Genomic DNA, 27,798 nt, shown 5'->3' with positions numbered 1-27,798 from the left:
GTCTGTATGGCTTCCGCTGAAGTATATGATAAAAAGAACATAACATGTCATTTTTCATATCAGACCCCTTATCAGCCCATGGTCAAAATCATCCCTCGAGCCTGTCGGCTCTCGGGGCTGATATCATGACCTAGGGCTGATAAGGGGTCTGATATGAAAAATGCCATGTTATAATCTATATTTATTTTGCACTCTATGATATCCGCGTAATTATACGAAATACGTTCGTGGTTATCAGTCAAACGGCAAGGAAATTTCTGCGGCAACATAACCGGTATGACCTCTCAAGGTCACATCCGATGTAAAAATCAGTTTAGAAGGGCTTAACTCATCAGATCAATAACAAAACACAAAAAACTAACCAAAACATATCTTACAATTTACATAATATTTGATAATTCTATGAAATTTTCAGCTGCTGTATGATAAAGATTTCATATCAGATGATTTCCTGGGAAAAGCTATGCTATCTCTTGATAAACTGAAAGAAATTTCTTACAAGGTAATTATGCCATTTGATGCAAGCATTAAGTATTTTTTACTTTTGTATACCCTGATTTAAAGTAGAGGAGTATGCTTGCTTACTCCTGTTCATTTTCCGTCTACAAATGTATCAGTATGTTAATGTTTTCATTTTTAATAAAAAGCTCATCAGAACTTTTGTTTATATATTTGATATCATATAAAGTTTCCAATTTTTGTCAATGAATAAAAATGACTTACGAGAGAGACCTGAGGTAACAACCAAACAATACAATAAAACAGATAACATAAAGAGGTCATCATATTGGAAACAAAAATAGACTATTATATATCATGCTTTAAATTGTCAAATGTCTATCTTGCTGTCCTTCCATTGTACATTATAATGATAGATTTCTCAGTACTGTGCATCTCAAAGGGTTCAAATTTGACATTTAGCAGTATATTGTAGTTTTAAATTTCTAGTTTGCGTGGTAATGTATTTTCACATCTTAAGGTCACCTGGTTCATGGATAATAATATTTCAGAATTTGTCATATTGTATTTTTATGAGAGATTTCTCACCAACTAGACATCAAAATTCAGCATGGTATTCGTGAGTTTTTGGGTGTAATAGTTACTGTCATTTGTTTTGTTCACACATTGTTGTCAATTTAATGGCATTTTATGCGACTGTCATACAAGTGAGAGGTTTTGATTTTGCAATTTGATAAGGGACTTTCCGATTTGAATTTTCCTTGGAGTTTGGTATTTTTTGTTATTTTACTTTTTTTTTATCAAGAGTGATATATCAACTGCTGGTAACATATAGAATTTTGAAGCTATAATACGTTCAAGTCTGTATTTTGATATAACCTTCTTACTGATAAAAGGAATATTTACCTGTACTCATCATGTTTCTGCCAAATGCCATTGAATATTTTTTATAATAGATGTCTCAGCAAATATGGCATTGTTGTGAGTTGCATTTCACTCACTTTGTTTCTATAGATTTTAAATATTTATATTTGTTCACTTAATCTACAAGAGCATGCATTTGTAAACTCAGATACAGTTTCTCTATTTGAAGTTGCTAGCACAGATTTAGATGGTAAGTTTCTTATAACATGAGTTCATGTCTAGCTGCTCTTCTCACAGTACTCCTAATGTGTTGTGTCCCTTAATATTACAGAGCACCTCAGAATGGATAAAGTTACAAAGAACCAAGTCTGGTATGATACAGATAAAGTGTACTGTTACAACAAATGGTGTTCCTGTAAGTATTTCACACATACAGTGAATTTTTATTTAAGTATTAATTGCATTAAAACTAACAGGTTAAAAAACAAAAATTTTTTTTAAAGTAAGATATTTGAAAAGGAGATCATGTGTGGTATCTATCAAATTATCAATGTAACATTAACCAAACAAGAAATAAAACAAAAAATGAACATTTTGTGCTAGTACACCTTTATTGGAAATACATACTTTTTTATTTTCAAGCTTCTCTCAGCTTAATCAAAGTATAAAGTGTTCAACATTATCACAGTTTATAATTGATTTTCAGATGTCAGCAAAAAAAAATTAAAATGATTATATTTTGCTGTGGATGAACTAAGCGATGAATACTTGGGACGAAAGTTTCTTAAATATAGGTTATAGTGGATTATGATATTATTACGTGAGTATTTCTGTATTGGCCTTGTTATTGGTCCGAGGCTTGCTGTATTGGCCTGAGGCGAAGCCGACGGCCAATAAAGCTGGCCAAGGACCAATAACAAGGCCAATACAGAAATACACGTAATAGTATCTTTATTAATTAACTACAGTGTTACAATATTTTTTTTATTTCATTTCACAAGAGATAAACATTTTCACCTTGAAGTGGAACTATCCAAATCTCAGTTTCTTTTTATAAGATGCAATATCTAATGATCTGGTGCCGTTTCCAGGTGTCTTCAGCATTTTCTCATCTGATGAATTTTTCTACCCTTTCCAGTCACTATAAAGTGTTACAATTTAAATTTAGACACAACACATAAATAGTAATTGGAAAGTTACTGCCATTGCATGTGTTATGTAGAAACAAATTGAATATATTTAAAAAAAAAAATAATGTAGGAGTTGAAAATGATACAACTATCCATAAGCCAACTGACCAAAGAACGAAGATTTGCACAATTACAGGTCACCCTTCCAGAATGCATATGCCTGGTTCGGGTTTAAAAATAAATGACAGTTTACAAAACATGAGAAGCGAAAGTAAACAGTAAATCGATTTGTACCATCGTGAAATTATGAGGTCGACAAGAAATGAACTTTGTGATAATCTACTCGTTCCCCAAACCTGAAATAATTCCATCGTCTGCTTTCAAAATGCTTTTTAAATGAATGTGACCGTCTTTAGCCTGAAATATATTGCCATACTGAACGTTTCAGCATGTTTATGGTGAGTAAATAAAAACTGCGTCTTCCAAACAACTGTTTACTTTCAGTTTGTGTTTATCGTGACTTTCGATCTAAAAACTAAAGACGTTCCGAAATCCTGTATTGGCCGGATCAGAACTCGGCCAATACAGAAAAAAAATCTATATTGGCCGAGTTATTCTGTATTGGCCGAGTTGACACCTATATATTGCATAGGCAGTTTTCATCATATTAAGTCCAATAACAGTGTAGTTCATTAATAAAACAAATTAAAGCTTAAGCTTTTTTATGGACAGGTGGGTGAAAATATTTTATAAAGCTAAGAGTTAAGTTAAATGGTGCAACTTGCAAAGATAAAGGTAAAATTGTGAAGTTCTTTATGTTTGTTTCTATAATATTTGAAATTATTGTATTGTCTTGTTTACAGATGAAAAGAGAGAATGATACCAATTCAATACCAGAAAATGAGGTCTTTAAATCTGAAACTACTCCAGCATTACAGGTAAGTGCCCCAGTGAGTATCCCAGTCCCCATTTACAAGTGATGAGGATTTAAAAAAAAAGAATTGTATGATGTCCTTCACATTCAGTGAACTGAGTGAAGTTACATAGATATGATATTTTTGACCAGACAATCTGTCAATCTGTCAGTTTCTGTCTCACATGCCAAGGATGAAAGACATATGGATGCTAATCTGACTGTGGCTGCTAGTGTAAATTATTTGTATAAAGCTTTATATTTCATCAGGAAGAAGACCTAGATACCTTACATCCTGTATACAGATGCCTTATGTTTTAAACTTTTCGTCTGGCATATGTCAGTTGTTCTTGACCTCATTTTCATGGTTCAGCAACTGCTTTAAAAAACTATAAATGCTAATAAAGACCGTAGTTTTTTTCATCAAATCTGTTTCTCACTTATTTGTTTAATATTGTATTTTTTTGTAGGCTATGCCTGATAGATCTACAGAAGAACAAAATCACAAAATGAATGGTCAAGTCAGGAAAGATATGAAACCAGACATCTTACCATATGTCGATGAAGTTGATTCAGGACATCACATCAAAGAGGAAATTGTTGTAATGAAACATGATTCTAAATTGTCATCTCAACCACCTCCAAGACAGGAATTGCATGCTAATGGAGCAACACCAGAATCTAAAAAAATAAATACTTCACTACAAAATGGTGACCATGAGAAAAGTGAAAGCCCTCCTAAACAGAGAAAAAGTCAAACTTCTCCACATCAGAAAAGAGTAGAGGGGGAGAATCAGAGGACATCTAAACAACTTGGAAGTCCTGTACCACCTGAACAAAGCAATTCACCAACAGAGAGTAGAGGTAGGGTACAGGGAAGAAGTAGATCCTCCCAACATATTGAATCTCAGGTGGATGGCAGTCCAAATCAGCCAGGTCATCCTCATTACATTCGTCACAGTAGTCCATCACGACGTAGTCATAGGACATCAAAAGAAACGTTGATTGATAATCCACCAGCAGTTTCCTCTGTAGACCCATACAGATCATCACCATCAGGGCAGGGAGGTCGTAGAGGGAGAGATAATTCACAAAAATCACCATTAATGCGTTCCCAGTCAGATATGACAGTAAACAGTAGACCAGGATACACATCATTAATGCTTCCTGAAAGAGATGGAATGAAGCATGGTGACTCGTAAGTTTCTTATTACTAGGAAAATATAAATAATTTTAATAAAGCATATTTTTTTGCAGACAGAATTTATTGATATTTTGTAACTCATTTCATTTTCCTGTCTAAGTGTTTAAATTTTGAAGATTTTTTTTCCATCCTACTTTGTATCTGCTACTTCTTAACCAATTTACAGAATTTTGTGAAACTTTTACAGAATCTTACTCATATGGTATTATTTGCACCTATTATTTAATTTCTTCATCTGATTGATTTTGGGGGTTAACTTTGGCATGACATGGACTTTGCCATATTTGCACACTACATTACACATTGGTATTCTGTAGTGGAAAAGGGGGTATCAAATTATGTAACTCTAGCTATTTCTGGTTAATTCCCCTCCATGAAAGTAGCAGAGGAATAAAGAATTACTCTTGTCCATCTGCTGAAGTTGTACATTTATGTCAAATCTGTGTTTTACCCTCTTGTACAGTACAGAATTGTTCAGCTACATCTTATTCGCTGACTGACCATTGCATACTTGAGATTCTCATATAACTTTTGTTATATATTAGTGATATTCCACAACTACTAGAAAATACAAAACAGGAGAAATAACTAATTTATTAAATAACAGTGAGACAGAAAACAAAAAATTAAAAATCAATGTAAATATATGACAAATTATTTGGAAAAAATCCAGTTGTATCAACCTTCAGATTAATTGCTTTTGAATCAACATTGCATTTAATTTTATTAAGCTAATATTTATCTGTTTTATTAACATACTAAAAATACCCATGGTTTCAGCTTTATACCTGTAGTAATGCAACAATGTTGGATTGGTGTGAAAAAAGTAACAATGTGAAATTGATTTATAAAAATGCTAACATGATTTAATTTCAGAGGGGGTAATAACTTCTTAATTAATAGATGGTAAGCAGATATGTATTGAATCGTCACCTTTGCAAATGTGCATCACGGCATACCGCAAATTGTCTAATTACTAATACCTACTTACATTATAAATACATATATATACCATCCCATGCATGCATATTCAGAGAAAGTCTTCTAAAAAAGTTAACGTAAAATTACTCATTTAAAAAAACTCATGTTCTTCCTTGAAAGTCTCTCAATATCATATAATATTTTGTTTTCTCTAACTATTAATTAAACAACTGTGAATGTTTTCTGTAACTCTTTGGTTGTTGCCAACGACACAAATAACCAAAAGACATCTAGAGGTCACTTACAATCTTCAACGATAGACAGGTGTTTATACAAAATTTTATTTTAGACGATTGAACTGCTAGACAATTATATTTTCTATATGTATGGTTAATAATAAAAATCATTCATCTGATTGAAAGCAATCTAGATGCAGGAAGAAATAGAGAGACAAGTTTATTTTACACTTTTTAACTGTGACATAAAACAATTGCTGCAGTATGGAGTAACTTTGAAATACCTACAGGTAAAAACACTCAATACTAACAATACTTGTATTAACAAAACTTAATTCTTGAATTTAAATAAGAATATCTTTAAAAGGCCTCAGGTCAGTAGAATTACCTTTACATGTATTTAAATATTTGTTTTATGCTTTGATTTTAGATCTAAAATTTCAATGCAAAAAAGATATGAATAATTGAAGATCTAGAAATAGTCTTTGGTCAGTTTACACGTTGTCAACCTATTTAGGTCTTCGTAACATTCTGTGAAAAACCCTTTTAATTTTGTTCAGATACATTTTTGTTGTTTTTCTTCTGCCACTTTTGAAATGCTGTTTTTGTTTTGCAAACTGTTGTTAAGATATTGAACAATTATTGTGCTTTTGAATCTCACTGTTTTGAACCGAACACTTTTCCGCATAGGAGTTATCTCTTTGTAAAGTGTTCTATTTATGCCTTGCTGTAGCGGAGGGGGCATTAAGTTTTTACTCTTGTACGTCTGTATGTACGTCCCAAAGTTGGTTTCCGTTCTCTAACTTTAGTTTGCCTCAACCAAATGTTATGAAACTTATACACAATGCTTATTACCACACAACACAGATCAAATTTTGGTGGTGTCATCTTAACCGTTCTAGAGTTATGCCCCTTTACAAATGGAAAAATTGCTGAATTTTTCGTTTCTGTTCTCTTACTTATGTTAGCCTCAACCAAATGTTATGAAACTTATACACAATGCTTATTACCACAAAACACAGATCAAGTTTGAATATTGGGGGTGTCACTTTAACCATTCTAGAGTTATGCCCTTTTACAAATGGAAAAATTGCTGAATTTTCCGTTTCCGTTCTCTAACTTAAGTTAGCCTCAATCAAATGTTATGAAACTTATACACAATGCTTATTACCACAAAATACAGATCAAGTTTGAACTTTGGGGATGTCACTTTTATTGTCCTAGAGTTATGCCCCATTACAAATAGAAAAATTGCTGAATTTTTCGTTTCAGTCTTTAACTAAAGTTTGCCTCAACCAAATTTTATGAAACTTTTAAACCATTGTGGTGACGTCAGCCTATTCATTTACCGTGGATTCTTTTTCTAGAATCAACGCTTCCTAAATCTGCCGCTGAAATTGACTCACCAAATTATATTCAATTGTTTCCTTTGTGTGCCTAATTTCATTAAGTTTGAATTGGCTAATTTACTGATTTCTGTTCACTATTGGAATTAATTTAAAAACTTACCTTTAGTTTTTGTAATAAAGATAAAAAACAAAAATGGTTAAAATCAATGAGTTAAAGATATGGATTTGTCGGTTTAGGTTCGAATCCCTGTGTTCTCTCTGATGTTCCAATTCTTAAGTTATCCTGTTTTTTTTTCTAATTTTGCATGTTAAAGTGGATATTTTTGTAATAATAGCGAGTTTTACCGGTTGTTTTTTTATTATTATTGGCTATTTCACATGTTTGAAACAAAAATCATTACATTCTATTTGTCAATTTTTGTTTTATAAATATAGTATGATTTCATCTGTTTTACTACATAATTTTACACAGGTTTGTTCGCAAATTCCTATGTGAGAAAATCGTGATGTGCCTAGAGTGCTAGAAAAATTTCGATAACATACTTATTATATATACTTTATATATGCTTTTTGGTCAGTTTGTTGTCTCTTTGACACGTTTCCCATTTCCATTTTCAATTTTATTAGAAATAATTTCGAATATGTCTTATTTTGTATAAACAGATAATATTCATATGCCTGGTAATATAAAGATCTTTAAAGGTAGAAGTGTTATATTTGTATTTTGTTAACCAATTAATTGTGATCTGAGATTTATCAATGCATCGTTTGGACACGATAACATGGTTATTTAAACTCACTTACAATACCTTCTAATTAAGAAAAGGTTTTAATTTTGAAAAGAAATTAACACAATAGTTTAAGTTATAGATACAATGGATAAGCATAGATTCATGAAAAACAAACCATTCGCCCTCCGGGCTCATGGTTTCTTTTTCAAGAATCCACGCTTATCCATTGTATCTATATAACATACACAACACTTATTACCACAAAACTCAGATCAAGTACAAATTTGGGTAGCTTCAATTTTACTGTTCTTCAGTTATGTCCCTTTATAACTTTATATGATATGCAAGCTGGGGCATCATCTGTGTCCCATGGACACAATCCCCATTTATTGTTATCTCTTCTCCTCAGAAACTGTAAAAGATATCTCTTCAATTTTTTCTAAAAATTAGTTTTGGCTTCCTCAGGATGATTTGTTCAACTTGGACTGAAGCTATTCATAAGCATTTTATAAGAGTCATTTCCCTGTTTGTGTTTGATATAAATAGTATGGCTGTACTACTCATAAACTGAGGTAGCAAATTATCTCCCTTACTTAAAGCAAAATTGCAAATAAATCATGTACTTTTGAAATCAGTGTAATGTAAGTTATTATATGAAAGTGACTTTTAAAAGCTAGAAGTAGCAAACTATCTCCCTTTTCAGGTAAAAGATATATAGAAACCTTAAATTTTTGGAATCAGTGTAAAGTTAGTTATCATTTAAATAAAATGGAAGTAGATGGTTATTTCCCTTACTTCAAAGAAATTCAATAACACAACTATATTTGATTTAGTATAAGCTAAGCCTTCTTTCAATGCCATAAGTGACTTTTCAGCCTTTATCCACATTTTTATACGACCGCAAAAAATTTTTTGTGGTCGTATATTGGTATGACGTTGGCGTCGTCGTCGTCCGGCGTCGTCGTCGTCGTCGTCCGGCGTCGTCTGGCGTCGTCCGAAGACACATTGGTTTTCGCACTCTAACTTTAGTTTAAGTGAATGGATCTTTATGAAATTTTACCACAAGGTTCAATACCACAAAAGGAAGGTTGGGATTGATTTTGGGGGTTATGGTAATAACAGTAAAGGAATTAGGGGCCAAAAAGGGGCGAAAAATAAGCATTTTTGTAACTTCCAGACATAACTTGTGTGTTAGTGTATGGATCTCTCTGACATTGTACCACAAGGTTCCATATCACTAAAGGAATGCTGGGATTGATTTTGGGGGTAATTGCCTCCAAATTTTAGGAATTAGGGGCCAAAAAAGGGGCAAAAAACAAGCATTTTTCTAGTTTCATGACAATAACTTGTGTGTAAGTGTATGGATCTTTCTGAAATTGTACTACAAGGTTCCATATCACAAAGGGAAAGCTGGGTTTGAGTTTGGGGGTAATTGCCCTAAACGTTTAGGAATTTGGGGCCAAAAAGGGGCCAAAAAACACATTTTTTTCTAGTTTCCAGACAATAACTTGTGTTCAAGTGTATGGATCTCTCTGAAATTGTACTGCAAGGTACCATACCACAAAGGGAAGGCTGGGATTGAGTTTGGGGGTGATGAATCATAATGGGGGTTCAAAAAATTTTGGGGGGGGATTTATTTTTTCTTCCTTTTTTTTCTTTTTTTCCTTTTTTGTTTCTTTTAAAATTTTCCATTTTAAGTTGGTTATTTCTGATTTATATTTAAAATCAAATAATAATGATATGGTAGGAGATACACACCAAACAGGATGTGTAAATTATTATATAATAAGTATTGTGCAATAGCAAGAAATTTTCAATTGCACAGTATTGCACAATAGCAAGAAATCTTCAATTGCACAGTATTGCGCAATAGCAAGAAATCTTCAATTGCACAGTATTGCGCAATAGCAAGAAATATCCAATAGCACAATATTGCGCAATAGCAAGAAATTGTCAATTGTACAGTATTGCGCAATAGCAAGAAATATTTAATAGCACAGGATCTTGCAAAAGAAGATACTTCCTATAAATTGCTTATTTCTTGACCAATTTCAATGGGGTTTTATTCTTGATTTCATGGGGTTCTTTAATATGCTGAATCTAACCGTGTATTTAGTTTTTGGATTTTGGGCCCCGTTTTTAAATTGGTCCACATTGAGGTCAAAAGGGTCCAAAATTAAACTTTGTTTGATTTCATCAAAAATTGAATTATTGGGGTTCTTTGATATGCCGAATCTAACCGTGTATTTAGATTCTTAATTTTTGGTTCCGTTTTCAAATTGGTCTACATTAAGGTCCAAAGGGTCCAAAATTAAACTTAGTTTGATTTTAACAAAAATTGAATTCTTAGGGTTCTTTGATATGCTGAATCTAAACATGTATTTAGATTTTTGATTATGGGCCCAGTTTTCAAGTTGGTCCAAATCGGGGTCCAAAATTAAACTTTGTTTGATTTCAACAAAAATTGAATATATGGGGTTCTTTGATATGCTGAATCTAACCATGTATTTAGATTTTTGATTTTTGGGCCCAGTTATCAACTTTGTCCACATTGTGGTCAAAAGGGTCCAAAATTAAACTTTGTTTGATTTCATCAAAAATTGAATTCTTGGGGTTCTTTGATATGCTGAATCTAACCATGTATTTAGATTTTGGATATTGGACCATAATAGGTGAATGTCCAATTTAAAATTTTTAAGTTCTTAGACCACATTCAATCTGTGTTAGAAACCTATGCTGTGTCAAATATTTAATCACAATCCAAATCCAAAGCTGTATCAAGCTTGAATGTTGTGTCCATACTTCCCCCAACTGTTCAGGGTTCGACCTCTGCGGTCGTATCAAGCTGCGCCCTGCGGAGCATTTTATTACAACTTTATTCACTTCAGGTCAACTTATGTGATCAATAAGTGTGAATTTGTAGGTGGTTATACCTTAAATTGTTCTCTGATCAATTTGTTTTTAATTTTATATACAATGCTTTAAAACCCAGTATGGTTGCTTTTTTTGGAAACTGTATCTTACTACCTTGCTTTATTGCTTTATGTTCATGTATTTTGGAAAACATTCAATTTTGTTCCTTCTTTTACATCTTCCAATGGTGATCAAGGGAATCGAACTTAGCCTCTCTTTCAGTTTTGATTAGAATTTTGAGTGATGAAAAGGGATAAATGCTGTGCGAAATGTATGTGGCAATTCCCACTCAAATACATTATGGCAGTGCAGTTTTTCTCAAAATGAATAAAAAATTATGTATTGCTAAAAATTTGGGATCAAACATTTGGATTTTTAATTTGATTAACTTTATTGCCTATTGTTGGTTAATATTGTGATGTTTAAAACTGTATCAAATGAATGTTCATTATGCTTAAGTTTATATTAATTGATACATATTTTTTATGTTTAAGGATGAATTCATTTACATATAGAGAAAAGGATGACTCATCTGATGGTATGTTAATCAATTATAATTATTGAATTTATTTTAAGTTAATTTCAGAATTTAAGTACAGTGGACTCATTTATTTTCATGGGTACCAATATTTTAGAAATTGTATTTTCATGGGTACATGATTTAGTGATACTGCATACAACCCTGCAGAAAATATCTATATTGTTGAACACTTAAATTGATGGAATCTTCACCAACGAAAGTTATGAAAAGTAAATGCTCTACGAATGATAATAGATCCACAGTATTTTAATGATTTTTTTATATATATATATCTTTTTTCTTTGCAGTATTTGATATGCATGATTATATTTATCCTGCTTCTGTTGTGAGGGAACGGTTACTTTCAAATTACCATTTGCCTCACGTTTCAATTTGGGGTTCTCTTTAGGCCCTCTGTTAAGTCATTTCAGTTTCTGTCAAACACAACTTTTATGGTGGGAAGTTAAAAAATTATACGTTTCAAGTGTAAATGTTTAAAAGTTGCAGGATAAAAACAATGTGCGTACATTGTAGGAAAATGTACAAAATATTTGAACTGTTTGAAATGGAAGAAAAGCTCATCGATCATCACATTCCTTCCTGTTTCTAAAGCTTGCACAAATAAATTTTACATTTTCCTACAATGTACAAATATTGTACATATATATTGTATATGATATAAATAGATTAGTTTCTGTTGTCTGACCAATATTTGACCAATATTTGACCTTTCTGTGTACCATTCACTGATGATGCTGGAAGTCATGTAATGATTTTCACAATTTAATGTAAGATTTTGACGAGAAAAACACAGAAAGGTTTGGGTTTTTTTTCATTTGAAGGATTATTTGTTCATTGAATGAATGCATGCATAAAGTGTGTTCATTTTTTGAATGAAAGAATTATTACGAGGAAAGATTCAGAATTTGTTTATTTCTATGCTTATAGTTACCTCTAGTCGAGAGCCTTCTATTATAAGTACAGAAAAATCAGGCAAGTAAGCTTTGCTTGTGTATATGTAGTGCTTTCCCAGATTTATAGATGTGATACAGTTTGTACTCCAGAAACTAACCAAAATCATTAGTATTAGCTATTTTTAAATTATTTTTTATTGTATTTACATGATAGAATAGATTTATAAACTTCTTCTACTCTGAGTGACATAAAATATACAGTATGTCACCATTGTATAAGTACAACAGTTAATAGTTGATAAACATATTTATACTGCAACCAGGCTATTTGTGCAGTCACTTTATATTATCTATAACAATGTATGATATACAGAGACATTTTGTATTTGAGATTGATTATAGATTTCTGTCAAATCTTATTAATGTAAGGAAAGTATTGGCAGATCCAGGGGGGGGGGGGGGGGGGGTGTTCCGGGGTTGGAACCCCCCTTTTCAAAATGGATGGATCTGTGCCTGAAAAGAGACTGTTTCTTATATTTTTTATATTGTCCACCCTATGTCCAACATATGAAATATCAGCCAAAATATTTTCTTCTAAATATTTGTGAGCATTACAGTATAAAGAGTTGAAAAAAAGAGGAGGAAGATTCCAAAGGGCTTTTCAAACACATATAAGTCAATGACAAACTGACAATGTCCTGACAAAAAACAAAAAATGACAAACAACAGTATACAAAACACAACATGCTCAACAGACATCAATATTACACCAAAAACTGGGGGCGATCTCAGGTACTCCCAAAGGTTAAGCAGGTCTTGCTCAACATGTGGCACTCATAGTGTTTTTCATGTAAGTACAAACTCAGTGATAAGTCTCAGTGATGTCACATTGGAGGAAAAGAGAATGAGATTGTGGTTTCTGACAATTGGAAACCTAGCCTAATACAAACAAACTAAAATCCCAAGACAAAGTTTGATTCTTGTAACATTTATAATATAGTTGATATTAAATACAAGATATTTGTACAAATGATATATGTAAAAACAACATGGATTAGTTGTATCAGCACCCATAATGTTTATCTGTCTTGGTAACAGTTCAAACCGTCAATTACACCTTGATGTTTTAGCTTACACTGCTATTAGATAGCTACCTATGTCTGAATGAAATGGTGACTGTGCTAATGTGTCTTTAATGATTAATAAAATTTTGCTTAAAAGGTTCAATTAGGAGGGTTAACTTCAGAGCTTTACATAGTAAGAAATTGAATGATGAATTAGAACATGATGGTAACTATTGTGTGTTTTGTTAGTTGTTGCATGTGACTTTAGTCAGCACTGCTTGTCCACTCTGCAAATGACAGACAGCTTTTGAAATACACACAGTTTACACACAACACCTCAAAAGAGAGTTATTTTTTTCAGGTTTTTTTTTTTTTTGGTTATTGGATAATTTGTATTATTATATCTTACATATATTATAAACAATTCTCATTTAATTGCAAGGAAGGACGAATAACCCTATTATTCACCGGTGAATAACCTTTTGAGTTTGTTGAATTGTACACTACTGGACAGAAAATCCCCGATATTTTTTCATTAAAACCCCGAATTCATTATTCGAGAATCAAGTGGAAATAATTACCAAAAAAAACATTTGATAGATGTCGCTGCACAGAAAAAAATCCCTGCGAAGGATGACCTGGTAAGAACTCTTGAATTTTTGAAATTTTAAGAAACCTAACGTATCGAGTGGTTTACATGATAATTATATGTAATAACAATGTATGGTATACAGACACTTTTTGTATTTGTATTCTGCACCCTCAGTGAAATAACCTTTTCATGTTGACAATTTTGGATATTCACCTTTTCTACGGGCCATAATTGTATATTGTTTTTTCTTGGAAACATGCAGTGAGAAAAGTGCACAAAGGATATTTACAGTGTTCTTAAAATGAACAACCTAACACATGATTGACTTATTATGATACATGACATTAAATGATTGAGACTGAGACCAGCTTTCAAATGAATGCAAGTTCTTGTCTGGAATTTAGAATTTTTGAAAATTTTTATAAGGTAGAAATAGATTTTACAACTTCGTCCACTATGGGACAATTTTTCTGCTTTCAAAACAGTTAAATTTTCAAATTTAAAATGCAAGGCTTGCCTAGCATTTTAGAATTTTTATATTGAATTTTAGAGAGTAGAGAAACATTGTCCAACAAGAGAGAAGGTAGTGGAATCTCTAATGAGTTTTAGACAAATGTGTTTGCATATATATATATATATAGAAATCTAAAGATTTGCGCAACGGTACTAATAAGATGGTAATATACAAGGACTAATATTTTTCCTTATATGTGCAGTATTGTCTATTCTAGACGATCCGGTACATATTGAATTTGCTGGTTGGTCCTTTTTATAGACTTCCTTATATATATAATATATGCTAACTTTTTCTTTTTTCTTCAATGATCTGCAAATAGATTGTGTTCTTTCTATGTGGTGTCATTAGGCATGGTCACATTTTTTTGTGATGTCACAAAAGCAAAATCAGAGATCAATCAAACCACATATTGATTATGACACAATAATCAACAGTACAGGGAAAATATGAATATGATAAGAATTAAAGAAAGAAAAGAATACATTTGAAATTTCTTACTAATGACAAATAATTTTGAAAAAAACTGAAAGTACAACACTATTTTGTTTGATTATGACATGCTTTTACTTCAGAAAGTAGTAGTATTGTAGACCATGATAAAATGTACAGTATAAATGGAGAAGTTCTGGAAGTCAGAGGTTTACCAAGATCTGTTAGTAATTTTTACTGTAAAGTTAGACTTCAAAAGTAAGTATTGAAAGAGAAGCTACAAGTGCAAGTAAAAATCACTAAGCATAAAAACATACTGCAAATGTACTTTGTATTGTAAAATTATTTTTATGAAGTAAAAAAGCAAACCCAATATAAATTATTTTTTTTGTTTCTTATGAGAAGTATGAGGAGATAAAACACTTCATCATTGCATACCATCACCAGGAATCTGATAAAAATTAAATCTTTCATGAGAATTAAAAGGTTAAAAGTCGTACAGTTTAGGTTTTTTAGAGATTAAATAGGTAAAATTCTGTCTGAAGTTATATATATAGTTCATAGTGCATTTGCTGATATTCAATGTACACTCTTGATAATATATATAAATAAGAAGATGTGGAATGAGTGCCAATGAGACAACTCTCCATCCAAGTCACAATGTATAAAAAGTTTAACAATTATAGGTCAAAGTACGGCCTATATGCCCATATCCATGTTGTCAACCCTACATGGGGATCTTTCCATGTATTGATTTGGACAACAATTATAATATATTGTTGAACACTTAAACTTGTGGATAAAGCCATTAAAGAAAACGAGATGTATGTTATTGATACAAGTGTTAGCAACACACTAGCTTTTGGAACTAAGGGAATTAAAACACTATACAAATATAAACTAAAGTCATCAGAGAATCAGTATTGAAGAGAAAAATCTTGAAATGATTGTTGTTCAGAGTTGATAATGATCCTCATATGTCTATTATGATTAGAAAATGCATGCAGTTTTGTTATTACCTTTCAGTCCAAATACAAAGTTTAGATTTGGTTCCAACAGTAGAGTGATAGGAAAATCCCATTTAGTCAAAGCTGACAATCCTGCAGTTAATGCTATATTTGAGGTAAGACAAAAAAATAATTAGAATCCAAATCAATTAATTAAATAACTGTAGCTAATGACCTTTGGTTTTTTGCCTGTCTAATAAAAGATCTAAGTGAAAATTATTTTATTAAAAAAAAAACCAACTTTGTGATGTAGGACTTTAATTGCTTTTGGAGGTCAGGTAGGTTGGGTAAATTATCTTTTCTTTAAGAACCATATACAATTTTTAAATTCCTCACAAAGTTAAATTGGTAGACATAATTCTGTTTGTATAATTATTTCTGAATAGTGGAATGAAGACACAGGGCATTTTTTATTATTTGATTCCTACTTTTACAGTTTATGGATATTTAATTGTTCAGTTTGTTTTTATAAGCCCGTTTACGGGACGTATTATGGTATACCGTTGTCCGTCCGTCTGTCAGTCCTTTCGTCCGTCCGTCCGTCCGTCTGTCCATCATCAACATGTCGGACAATAACTCAAAAATGCTTTAACCAATTTGCATGAAACTTTGGTGAATTGTTTATATCTATTGACATGAGCTCCCTTTCATAAATTTTAGATTTTACGTTTCCGAGTTATGGGGTTTTATTCATTAAAAAAGGGGGATTTCCCAGTTTTCGGACAATAACTCAAAAATGCTTTGAGTAGTTTTCATGAAACCTTGGTGAATTGTTTATATCTATTGACGTGAGTTCCCTTTCGATTTTTATAAATTTTAGATTTTATGTTTCTGAGTTTACTTTGGTGACTGGTTTATATCTATTAAAATAACCTTCCTCAAGTTTTTTTATAAATTTCTGAAATGACATTGAGGAGTTATGGAACTTTATTCTTTGAAAAAACAACGGGTGAATCATGTGCTCATGGCGCAGTTCTTTATTATATTGTGCTTTCAAACTTTTCCTATGACAAAACAACTGTAAATGCTTTTTTGTTTGTATAAGATTTATTGGTAGTTTCAGAGTATGAATAAATCAGAAGGAAAATTGATTTAAAGGTCATTTTAAGTTTTGACTTAAAATGTATATCATCTAAGTGTGACTGAAATTTCTACCGATGGAGATTTTTGTCTCGCCTGCGAAGAAAGTCGCAGTATGCGAGACATAGGTATTACTATCCGGCGGCAGCGATGGCGTAAACATTTTGTATAAAGCTTTATTTTTCAGAAGGTAGAAGACCTGGATGCTTCATACCTTGTATGCAAATACCTTATGTTACGAAGTTTCTGTCTGTCATATGTCCATTGTCCTTGACCTCATTTTCATGGTTCAGTGACAGTTTTTTTTGTCATGTGAATTTCTCACTTATTATGAGTAATAGGATAACTATATTTGATATATTGGTTCCTTGCAATGTCTACATGTCCGTCAGACAGGGTTAGTTAACCTGACCTCGACCTCAATTCATGGATCAGTGATCAAGGTTTAATTTACATGATTAGGTCCGTTTCTCAGATACTACAAGCAGCAGGTCAACTATATGTGGTGTATGGAATGATTGTAAGGGGTACATGTCAGACTGGCAGGTTTCATCTGACCTTGACCTCATTTTCATGGTTCATTGGTCATTGTTAATTTTTTGTGTTTTGGTCTGTTTTTCAAGTACTGTAAGCAATAGGTCAACCATATTTGGTGTATGGAATGATTGTAATGTGTACATGTCTGTCTAGCTGGTGTCATCTGACCTTGACCTCATTTTAATGGTTCATTGGTCAATGTTCAGTTTTTGTGTTTTGTTCTGTTTTCAAATACTAATAGCAATAGGTCAACTATAATTGGTGTATGGAATGATTGTTAGGTGTACATGTCTGTCTAGCCAGTATCATCTGACCTTGACCTCATTTCCAAGTTTATGTGATACTTGTAGTAAAACCTTAATCTTTAAGACTTTCAACATAAAATCAATGGTCAGTAAAACAGGTGAGACATTTCAGCATGTGCACTCTTGTTAAAACATTGTTTACCTCAAATAACATGTAAACATTATTTAAGACAATAAAAGTCCTGAAATAATCCTGCATTTAACATAGGTTGTCACCTTTTCTAACTGGTCTGCATAAAAGGCTAGCAATCTGGTTCTTTTACTTATGGCAATCTGAGTTGGGTTTTTTTTTGCATACATTTGCATATGTGTTTATTTTACTGTATACATTGACCAGTGCCATAACAATATGTTGCATAGATATATATAATACACTATATTTGGAAATATTCATGTGATCTTCATGAACAATTTCAATCAAAGAAAACAAATGCAAAAATAGATGTTTTTTTAGATACATGTATCTAATAAATTAGACTGCATTCCTTAAATGAATGTCCATATCACAATTCCTAAATTTCTTACAACAAAAACATTTTTATGATTGAATGATACATGTAATTCTTGTGCATGTTCAATGGTATGCAAGTCAACATTTCTTGAAGTGTCATTTACTAAGATAAGTAAAACAGAATTATTTATATAAAGTCACTTTAAATAATCCTTTATCAATAACTTGCAAAAGAAAGGCTATGTTGGCAAAAAATGTGAAATAGATTTTGTATGTTTTGATGCTTTAATGGATATTTATTTACAGGTTGATAGAGGAGCTGGTACCAGTGTAGATGCTTTAGTCATATTTGATATAAAAGATGGAAAGAAGCAGCATGTGTCACAACATTCCTTCACAATTGGTCTGCTGTTTATGGGTAGGTTAAAATATACAGAGGTCAATTCAACATGTGTCACAGTATTCCTTCATGATTGGTCTGCTGTTTATGGGTAGGTTAAAATGTACAGAGGTCAATTCAACATGTGTCACAATATTCCTTCATGATTGTCTGCTGTTTATGGGTAGGTTAAAATGTACAGAGGTCAATTCAACATGTGTCACAATATTCCTTCATGATTGTCTGCTGTGTATGGGTAGGTTAAAATATACAGAGGTCAATTCAACATGTGTCACAATATTCCTTCATGATTGTCTGCTGTTTATGGGTAGGTTAAAATATACAGAGGTCAATTCAACATGTGTCACAATATTCCTTCATGATTGTCTGCTGTGTATGGGTAGGTTAAAATATACAGAGGTCAATTCAACATGTGTCACTATATTCCTTCATGATTGTCTGCTGTTTATGGGTAGGTTAAAATATACAGAGGTCAATTCAACATGTGTCGCAATATTCCTTCATGATTGTCTGCTGTTTATGGGTAGGTTAAAATATACAGAGGTCAATTCAACATGTGTCACAATATTCCTTCATGATTGTCTGCTGTGTATGGGTAGGTTAAAATATACAGAGGTCAATTCAACATGTGTCAAAATATTCCTTCATGATTGTCTGCTGTTTATGGGTAGGTTAAAATATACAGAGGTCAATTCAACATGTGTCACAATATTCCTTCATGATTGTCTGCTGTTTATGGGTAGGTTAAAATATACAGAGGTCAATTCAACATGTGTCACAATATTCCTTCATGATTGTCTGCTGTGTATGGGTAGGTTAAAATATACAGAGGTCAATTCAACATGTGTCACTATATTCCTTCATGATTGTCTGCTATTTATCTGTTTGTTAAAACATACAGAAGTCATACTAGAATGTGATCATAAAGCCCCATCCCATGTCATGGTCTAGACTCTGAAACTTTTCCATAGTTTACAATGTTAAAGTTTATGATTATGTCAATTCAAGGGGAACCACTAATGGAAAGTCAATGATATAAGGCATCTGTTTTACCATTGGCTGAAGTCATTGCAATGAAGATTATTTGGCCCTGCCCTTCAGTCTTGGTCTTTTGACTTTGAAAGTTTTGCATAGTTTACATGTTTAAGTGTTGCCATTTAAATTTCAAGATTTGCATTACACTATCAAAATTACACACAATCCAGACATATCTCTGTGTCAACAGTCTATTGATATACCATTTTGCTTTAGAACAGGAAAAAAGCAAGACACATTAAATGTTTCTCTCCGGATCCATATAAAATATTAATGAATTTTATAATTATAATACCTCGACTATGGCATACTGTGTGAGAAGTATTCAATTTCTTTGTGGTTCTTCCTCCTCCTTGCTGAAAACATACGTCTTAAAATGTTCTAATCATGTATAAACAATTTGTCACGTTTAGTCAACAACATTGAGCAAAGAACGTTTTATGACAATTTACACAAGTACAAACATTTTTCATATTTCTAATAAAAAATTTCTAATTAAAATTTATGTATACATTGTTAACTGATTTGTTTCATATTTTTAAATAGTATTCTGTTAAATAGATTACCAGGAAGGTGGAATTACCAAATGGTTATCCCTGGGTCGTACAGGTGTAGAAGTATTGGTGAACTTAAAGAAAGGAAATCCAAACCCAAGGTTGATGAGAAAACATCATAGACATAGTATGAGAATGCCAGGGGAGAAAAAATATCAGCAAAATGACGATGATTACAGACAGCATTACCTTTGAGTTACTGAGACATAGTTTATTAGGAGAATTAGATTCTGTATATCTGTTATTTTATCGTTAGATAATACACTTGTTTGCACATTATAAGACTAGTTTACCAATATGTTTGATAGAGTAGGATTTAGTTTAACTATACTGATAAATAGATGGTTGTGTAAGCATAAATGGGAGACAACTGTGCATGTTTATTTGTATTCTGATGATTAACATTGCTGTATGTTTTTTATCCTTTCTGATGACAACAAATAATTAAGGATAAAAAGGCCTACCAGTTACAGCATCTGACTTGTAATTTAGTTTGAAAACTCTACATCAAGTTAAGGGATCCCTTTTTTGTCGATGTATTATAATCTATAGTCATTCCTTTTTAACATTTGTGACTGTATGATGTCAACACCAGTGTAAAAAAATAACTGATGAATAAAAGGGGTCCTATTCTTATATATGTCATAAAAGCAGAGATTTTTGCTTTTGTTTGTTCTGAAATGTTTTTCTCCTCCAGTTATGATATGATGTCCTGTTTGTCATTTTTTTTGGTTATAAGTACATTATCAATTTAGATTGTAATTTCTGAAATACAAGGGATCAACACACAGATGTCACTTGATTGAATTTTTTCTAAAAAAAAATCAATTAATGGTTTAAGTTTGCAATAAATCTATTAAAATTATTGACCAAAGAAATCAAACCATTTTTTTATCAGAAAAAAAAGTTGACCAACTTGTTGTGGACCAAGTTTTAAAAAGCTTTGGCCTAAAGCTATTAACCTTTTGGTTATATTACTTTACATATTTGTCCATCATTGTCTGTATCACCTTTTGCATGACTCTGGGCATTTCTTATGGATATGAATCCTTCATCCTTTGTACTGGGCATTTCTTATGGATATGAATCCTTCATCCTTTGTACTGGGCATTTTAAATGGATATAATTTCTCTGTACTGGATGTTTCAAATGGATATAACTTCTATGTACTGGGCATTTTATATTGATAAAAATCAATAGCTTTGAGTATTTGTGAAGTAGTTAAATACAAAAGTACTCATTGATCATGTCCAAAGCTGTGTGTTTTTACTTTGAATATAAAACTGCCAAAAAATGTTTTCTTACAGAATAAACTGTTACATTTGTTTTACTGTTTACTCACTTGGCATATCTTTCTCCGTCTATAGATTTATATTATCTGTAAAAAAACACAACCAAAGATTGATGATTTTTTTTTTTAATTAAACTTAATTTGTATAGAGTTTTGTATTAATTTCTACAACAGATAAATTTCTGGTGACATTGTGCAATATTACTATTTAGTCACAAATAGCTATATAAAACTTACTCAGGTCTTTTGTAAAAAAGTTACAGAACATTGTGAATAAAGAACTAAGAAAATTGAACAAAAACATTAAAGTTTGATACAGATATAGAATGACCATAAAAGTTAAATAAGATGTCCGTATAATTGTTTATATTGTAAAATATGATAATGAAGGCAAATTTTAGTTATGTATGTACAAAAAAACTACACTGTTAATTATTGATGAAATTATATTATATATATATATATATATTGAATTGTTAAAAGATATTATGCTAAAATATTTATACTTGTATGTGATATTTTTTTTGTGCTCAATTGTTATACAGTGGAACTGCTGAGAATTTATTAAAGATGATTTGAAAATTTAGGACAGGTGCATGCTTCATTGTTGGTTTGATTCAACGATATATAAATTACTATATAAATTCACAAATTTAGTTTTAGTTCTGAAGATGTATGGTAGACTACAAATTAAAATCAATAATATTGAATCAATGAGACCTGTCCATTAAAGATGTTGATGCCCTGTGATAAAAATACCATCCACCTGTTTATTTTTCTATATGTGTCATGATTTTTTCAAATTGTAGTAGTCGAATCTGTTACAAAGTTACAGGTGGGTCTTTGGTATTACTTTTCTAGCATTCAAAGGCAATTGCGCAACTGCATAATATACTTTTATATTGTATGTAATATCTCATTTATGTTAACCAATATTTGAACCAAGGTGGATTGTGTTGAGACTATGTTAGCCAATCATCATCACCTGACCTCATTTTCATTCCTCAGAAGTCTTGTTAAGTTTCGTTATAGCTTTTGAAATGAGGTTTGTTCCTCAGTACGGTAACATCTAGTACATGTAACAGGATTTGGTATGAGGATTGGTTGTGAGGAGTATATTGGGCCTTTTTGTTCTCATTTTACTCTCCACTTGTTAGGTTAAAGTGTTCAAATTAAGTGTGTTTGTCAGAATTTGTATGTGATGATTAACAAGGCTTTGTTTGTGAATTCTTTATAAGTAGAAAATATGTAACCAAGGAATTAAGTTTTATTTTGATTTTCACTTGAAAAAAATAGATGTTAACCAGAAAGGATTGATAATAGTTGCTAATTGTTCTGAACACAGATAATACCATTAGTTTGAAGTAATGATATGGCTGAGTAAAAGTGTTGCACATTTCACGAGTACTAAAAACAATTTAACAGACTTTACTGTAATAGAAAAAAATTTAGTGTATATATCTTTTTTCAACAATACATGTGCAGTGTGTTACTTCAAGCATGCCTATGTGCCAGTTCGTGCATAGTTTTAAGAGATTGAATTACTAAAATGTTGCATAATTGTTAAAAAATGAATAAGAATGGTCCATATTATGTCTTGTTCTTTAAATGATAGGTAACTGTTACTGATAAGCTGGACAATAGTTAGTGAAACTTATTCTAGTAAAAGTCAATAAAAAATAATCCTAAGTAAAACAAGCTATCTATCTCCTTTATATAAAATAGGTATTCAGTACTTTAAATAATTATATGTTAATTATAAAGTGAAAATGAGCTGGGATGTAGAATTGGTTCTAGAATGTATATATATTTATGTTTTTATATCTATTTATTTATGAACTGTTAAGTTTATTTTGCTATTTATTGTGTTTTATGCCATATTTAGCCTCATATTTGCTATGTTCTGTTTCCAAATCTTATACATTTGTATATTTTTTTCCTTCTACATCAAGTTTTCTTTAAGAATTGCATATTCATTTTTAAGATTTCCCCCAAAAAAAACACTGAAGTAAACAGGTTGAATAATATTTTGGAATTTTCTTGTGTTATTTGGATTTACAAAAAGAGGTTCTTATTGTATGATATCAGTTAGGCATTACCATCTCATAATCTGTTGAAATAAAGTCAAATGAAATGAAGTACATGTTTAGTTGTTCTGTCTATTCACTAAAATTAATACTATATGTGTATATCCTTCCATAACTGATAGTTCTGCTTTTTTTTATTTTGTTTGTGCCATAAGAAATAATGTCTCACATATTAGTTTTATTGATATAGAATTATGACCTTTTCATGAATATATTATGTTATAGATAATTTTTGTCCATAGTAAATTTGCTTATAAGTCATTCATATTCCCAGCATTAATGAAAATAAGTTAACATTACATACTGTAAGATTTCTCAAATGAGACTTTCTCACATGTCCTTTTTAATGAAACAAGTTACTAAATCAATTTATAGGATTCTTATATTATACTTCTGTTAATCTGTAATCAGAGAAAGTGAGGTTTTTGTATTAAAGCAGTGGAAAATATTTGCAAGTGATGTAAATTAAGCCTATTTTTATACCCCACACAACGAGTTGCGGAGGGTATAATGTTTTTGACCCGTCTGTTCGTCTGTCAGTCCTGTTTCTTGTCATCGCAACTCCTCTCAAATCACACAACAGAATTTCACGAAACCTTTTTAGATAATAAGGACATACTATGTAGTTGTGCATATCGACAGGAAATTAGATTCAATTCTTTTTCTAGGAGTTACGCCCCTTTGAACTTATTTACTTTAATGTACTACTGCAACCTTTTGTCATCGCAACTCCTCTCAAACCACACAACAGAATTTCATGAAACCTTTTCAGATAATAAGGACATACTACGTAGATGTGCATTTCGACAGGAAATTACGATTCAATTTTTTTTCCAGGAGTAATCCTCTTTGAACTTATTTGCCCAATATACTACTGCAACCTTTTGTCATCGCAACTCCTCTCAAACCACACAACAGAATTTCATGAAACCTTTTCAGATAATTTTTTCTTACACTTATTTAGTTTCTCCAATGATGATGTGGGGAGGTGGGGTATGTGAGCGCGCTCACTAAGGTTCTTTCATCTGAATTTCTTTTATAATACATGTTTATTTTAAGAGATGATCTTGAACACAATGGTAATGATTCCCCTGTAGAGTAATTTTGCTCCAAAATCCTATCTTTGACACAAATTTTTGTACATTTATTTATTTTTTTGTCTTGCCTGTGACGAATGTTGCAGATTGCAAGACGTATTTATGCTAATTTTGCAGTGACAGCTTTAATTAACTATATAAAGCCTAAAATTTCATAACGTATTATGTATAAATGCCTTATGGTCTGAAGATTCTGTTTTGCATGTGACAGCTGACCATGACCTCATTTTCATGATTCAAAGACTTGCTTTAAAATTGTAATATTTTCTTACTTAGGCCAGTTTCTCAGTCACAACTGAGTGATAGATAAAACTATTTATTAGGGATGTCAACGAGTACTCCTAGCACTGAGTATCGAATACCGAAACGATACTCGACTAATTGGTTTCCTGTTAGAATATTGCTGTCTTCTTTATATAAAATTGTTCTTCTTGAGAACCTCTTTCGCATTAATCATACTAGTAAATAAAATACATTGTGTTTCAAATGCTTGTGCTAAATTGTCATTTAAAATACATCCAAAAATATGTGGGCTATACCTAGGCTAACACTTTAAACTAAACTTGTCTTAGCCATTCCGTCACTTCGTACTGTCAGAGCAAATATTTTCGTCTGCAAGACTGTACAAAGTTCCAAAAAAAGATAAATTTGTTGCATCCTCTGGTGACCCTCAGTGAATAGTTAAACTTCTAATCCTTACTTCTTTGTAAACAGTCAATGTGTATTCTTAATGATTACCAAATGCTATTGTTTGATATGGTTTTTCCTTGTTATGATTTTTAAATAGGTGTTCATTAAATTATATTGATTAAATTATTGTTTTTTACTTAATTAGTTCTTGTTGGTAATGAGCTATTAATAATGGTGTGTAATTCCTTGTCCCAGATAATTATGTAGATGGTTTTTTGTCTGTTGAACAACAAACCACATAATATTAATTACGTATTTTAGTGTTTTATGTGTTGTAGATATATTCCAGAGAGAGTATTCCAGTATCACAAGATAAAACCGACAAGTACTCGATTAGTAATTGTTCACAGAGTTGACATCCCTACTATTTATGGTCAAAATTTTGCAAGGTGCACATGTCTGTCTCCAGCTGTCACTTGACCATGACCTCATTTCAGTTTCAGTTATCAAAATAAAGTACATGTATTTGCTAGGTCAGTTTAAATTTTAGTATGAGTAAAAAGTCAACCATATTTAGTCTGTGCAATGGTATAAGATGTATATGTCCATCTGAATTTTTCCATGACCAATGCTTTTTTTATGCTTTAGTAGGTAAATTTCTTAATAATTATGATTAATAGGTCAACTATGATTGGTCTTCATTGTAAGGTGTACATGTCCATCTAACAGAAATCACGGGCAGACAGTGATCAAAGATAATTTAAGTTTTTATCCTTTGGATAGTTTCCATATACTGTCTTTGTTATAGTTATTCGCACAAATGCATTATTTATAGGAATTTTCTAGTTTTTGTAATGAAATAATTGAATTATTTTCTACATGTGCTGGAAGTAGTGAAAAGGTTGCTATTAGATAAACATTTTAAAAGGTGTTAATATAAAATCAACCAACGCATATTTAAACATATCATTTTTTTAAATTTTGTAATTAAAAGATGGAGGTCATGAAGATCCAAGGATTTTTTTCCAGTGATGTAAATATATATACCAGCAAAGATTGTTTGTAACAGAAAACTGGATGTTTGAAGCAATATTTGTACATGTACGAGGTTTTTTTCTATATTGTTACTTTTATATATTTACATTGTGATATTGTTTTATAAACCTTTCCATTTTGTGGTTGTGCCTTTTCATACATTTATATATATTAAAGTGATACCCATTTCAAATTAAAATTATATATATTTATCTAGATAGTTTTCTTCTTATAGCCTAAAGAGTTCATGTGAGCTATCGGTTGGCATCTTTTCATATTTGCAAAAAAAAAACATATCTCGTCCTCTTTATATAAAGTTTTGCCAAAATAATCATGAAGTTGCAATTTTTTTTCAAAGTTTTCTGCCCATGGTCTTTGGGGCAGACTGAGTCCAGTGGTTAGAAGACCTGACCCAGGTAAAAAGGGTTGCTGTTTTTTTTTTCTTCTTAATTTCAGTTTGAATGAATAAAAAAAAGTTATTTTAAGTAACCTCGTTTCAAATATTCAGATGGTAAAAGATTATCATACATATTTAACTAGAGGCTCTCAAGAGCCTGTGTCGCTCACTATATCTACTTTGGTATTGGAAATAATGTAAAAATAGATTAAAATCATAACAGATACCCTAATAATGATTGATGCCAAATTTGGTTTAATATTGGCCCAGTAATTTAATCAAAAGCAGAAGACTTTAGTAAAGTTTACAGAAATTACCAATAAATTCATTGAAATTGTAGAAAATGACTTTATAAGGACAATGACAAATCAGCTACAAAGTAACAACACTTGGTCAGCACCTCAAAAGAAACATTCATACCATACGTGGTATGACGTCTATTTTCGCTGGGATGGTGCACATTTTTAGTGGGGCCGGCTGAGGCCCACCTCCGGGTGTGGGATTTTCTCGCTGCATTGAGGACCCATTGGTGGCCTTCGGCTGTTGTCTGCTCTTTGGTCGGGTTGTTGTCTCTTTGACATATTCCCCATTTCCATTCTGAATTTCATGTTTGGTTTCAACCCATTAAGCCGTTTTCTAGAAGAAGACATTTGTATATATTTCCTATAGGGTCCTTTGTTAAACTAAGTCCCCCATTGGAAGCCATCTTGGATGATGGATTTGCTACAAAGTAACAACACTTGGTCAGCACCTCATAAGGAACATTCATGCCATGTATGGTTTCATTCCATTCAGTGGTTCTTCAAAAGAAGACTTTTGTATGTTTTTCCCATAGGGTCCTTTGTTAAACCATATTCCGGCTGGCAGCCATCTTGGATGATTGATTGGCTACAAAGTAACAACACTTGGTCAGTACTTCATTAGGAACATTCATGCCATGTTGGGTTTCATTCCATTCAGTGGTTCTCTAAAAGAAGACATTTGTATGTATTTCCCATAGGGTCCTATGATAAACTAAGTTCATGCTGGTGGCCATCTTGGATGATTGATCGTCTACAAAGTTACAACACTTGGTCAGCACCTCATAAGTAACATTCATTCCATGTTTTATTTCATTCCATTCAGTGGTTCTCTAA

At 31.7% G+C, this 27,798-nt stretch overlaps 1 protein-coding gene across 8 annotated transcripts in view; it reads left to right on the top strand.

Moving 5' to 3' along the window:
- The window catches only part of LOC127698326 (uncharacterized), a 61,986-nt gene extending 35,509 nt beyond the window's left edge, over positions 1-26,477 (top strand). For 3 of the 8 annotated variants that reach the window (XM_052201729.1, XM_052201726.1, XM_052201723.1), the window contains 11 exons: positions 416-502; positions 1,655-1,738; positions 3,317-3,391; positions 3,837-4,564; positions 5,447-5,476; positions 11,215-11,258; positions 13,376-13,444; positions 14,900-15,014; positions 15,783-15,879; positions 18,443-18,554; positions 20,133-26,477. In XM_052201729.1, the coding sequence (XP_052057689.1) occupies positions 416-502; positions 1,655-1,738; positions 3,317-3,391; positions 3,837-4,564; positions 5,447-5,476; positions 11,215-11,258; positions 13,376-13,444; positions 14,900-15,014; positions 15,783-15,879; positions 18,443-18,554; positions 20,133-20,320 (1,629 nt within the window). In that variant the 3' untranslated portion in view covers positions 20,321-26,477. Of the gene's footprint in view, positions 1-415; positions 503-1,654; positions 1,739-3,316; positions 3,392-3,836; positions 4,565-5,446; positions 5,477-11,214; positions 11,259-12,188; positions 12,234-13,375; positions 13,445-14,899; positions 15,015-15,782; positions 15,880-18,442; positions 18,555-20,132 lie in introns of all 8 variants that reach the window. The other 5 variants (XM_052201724.1, XM_052201725.1, XM_052201727.1 and 2 more) reach the window with 5 other exon arrangements.
- The last annotated feature ends 1,321 nt before the right edge of the window (positions 26,478-27,798 follow it).

This window comes from Mytilus californianus, unplaced genomic scaffold, assembly GCF_021869535.1.
Source record: "Mytilus californianus isolate M0D057914Y unplaced genomic scaffold, xbMytCali1.0.p SCAF_4, whole genome shotgun sequence".
In the NCBI taxonomy this organism is placed as follows: Eukaryota; Metazoa; Mollusca; class Bivalvia; order Mytilida; family Mytilidae; genus Mytilus; species Mytilus californianus.
This window is presented reverse-complemented; position numbering and strand designations above follow the sequence as displayed.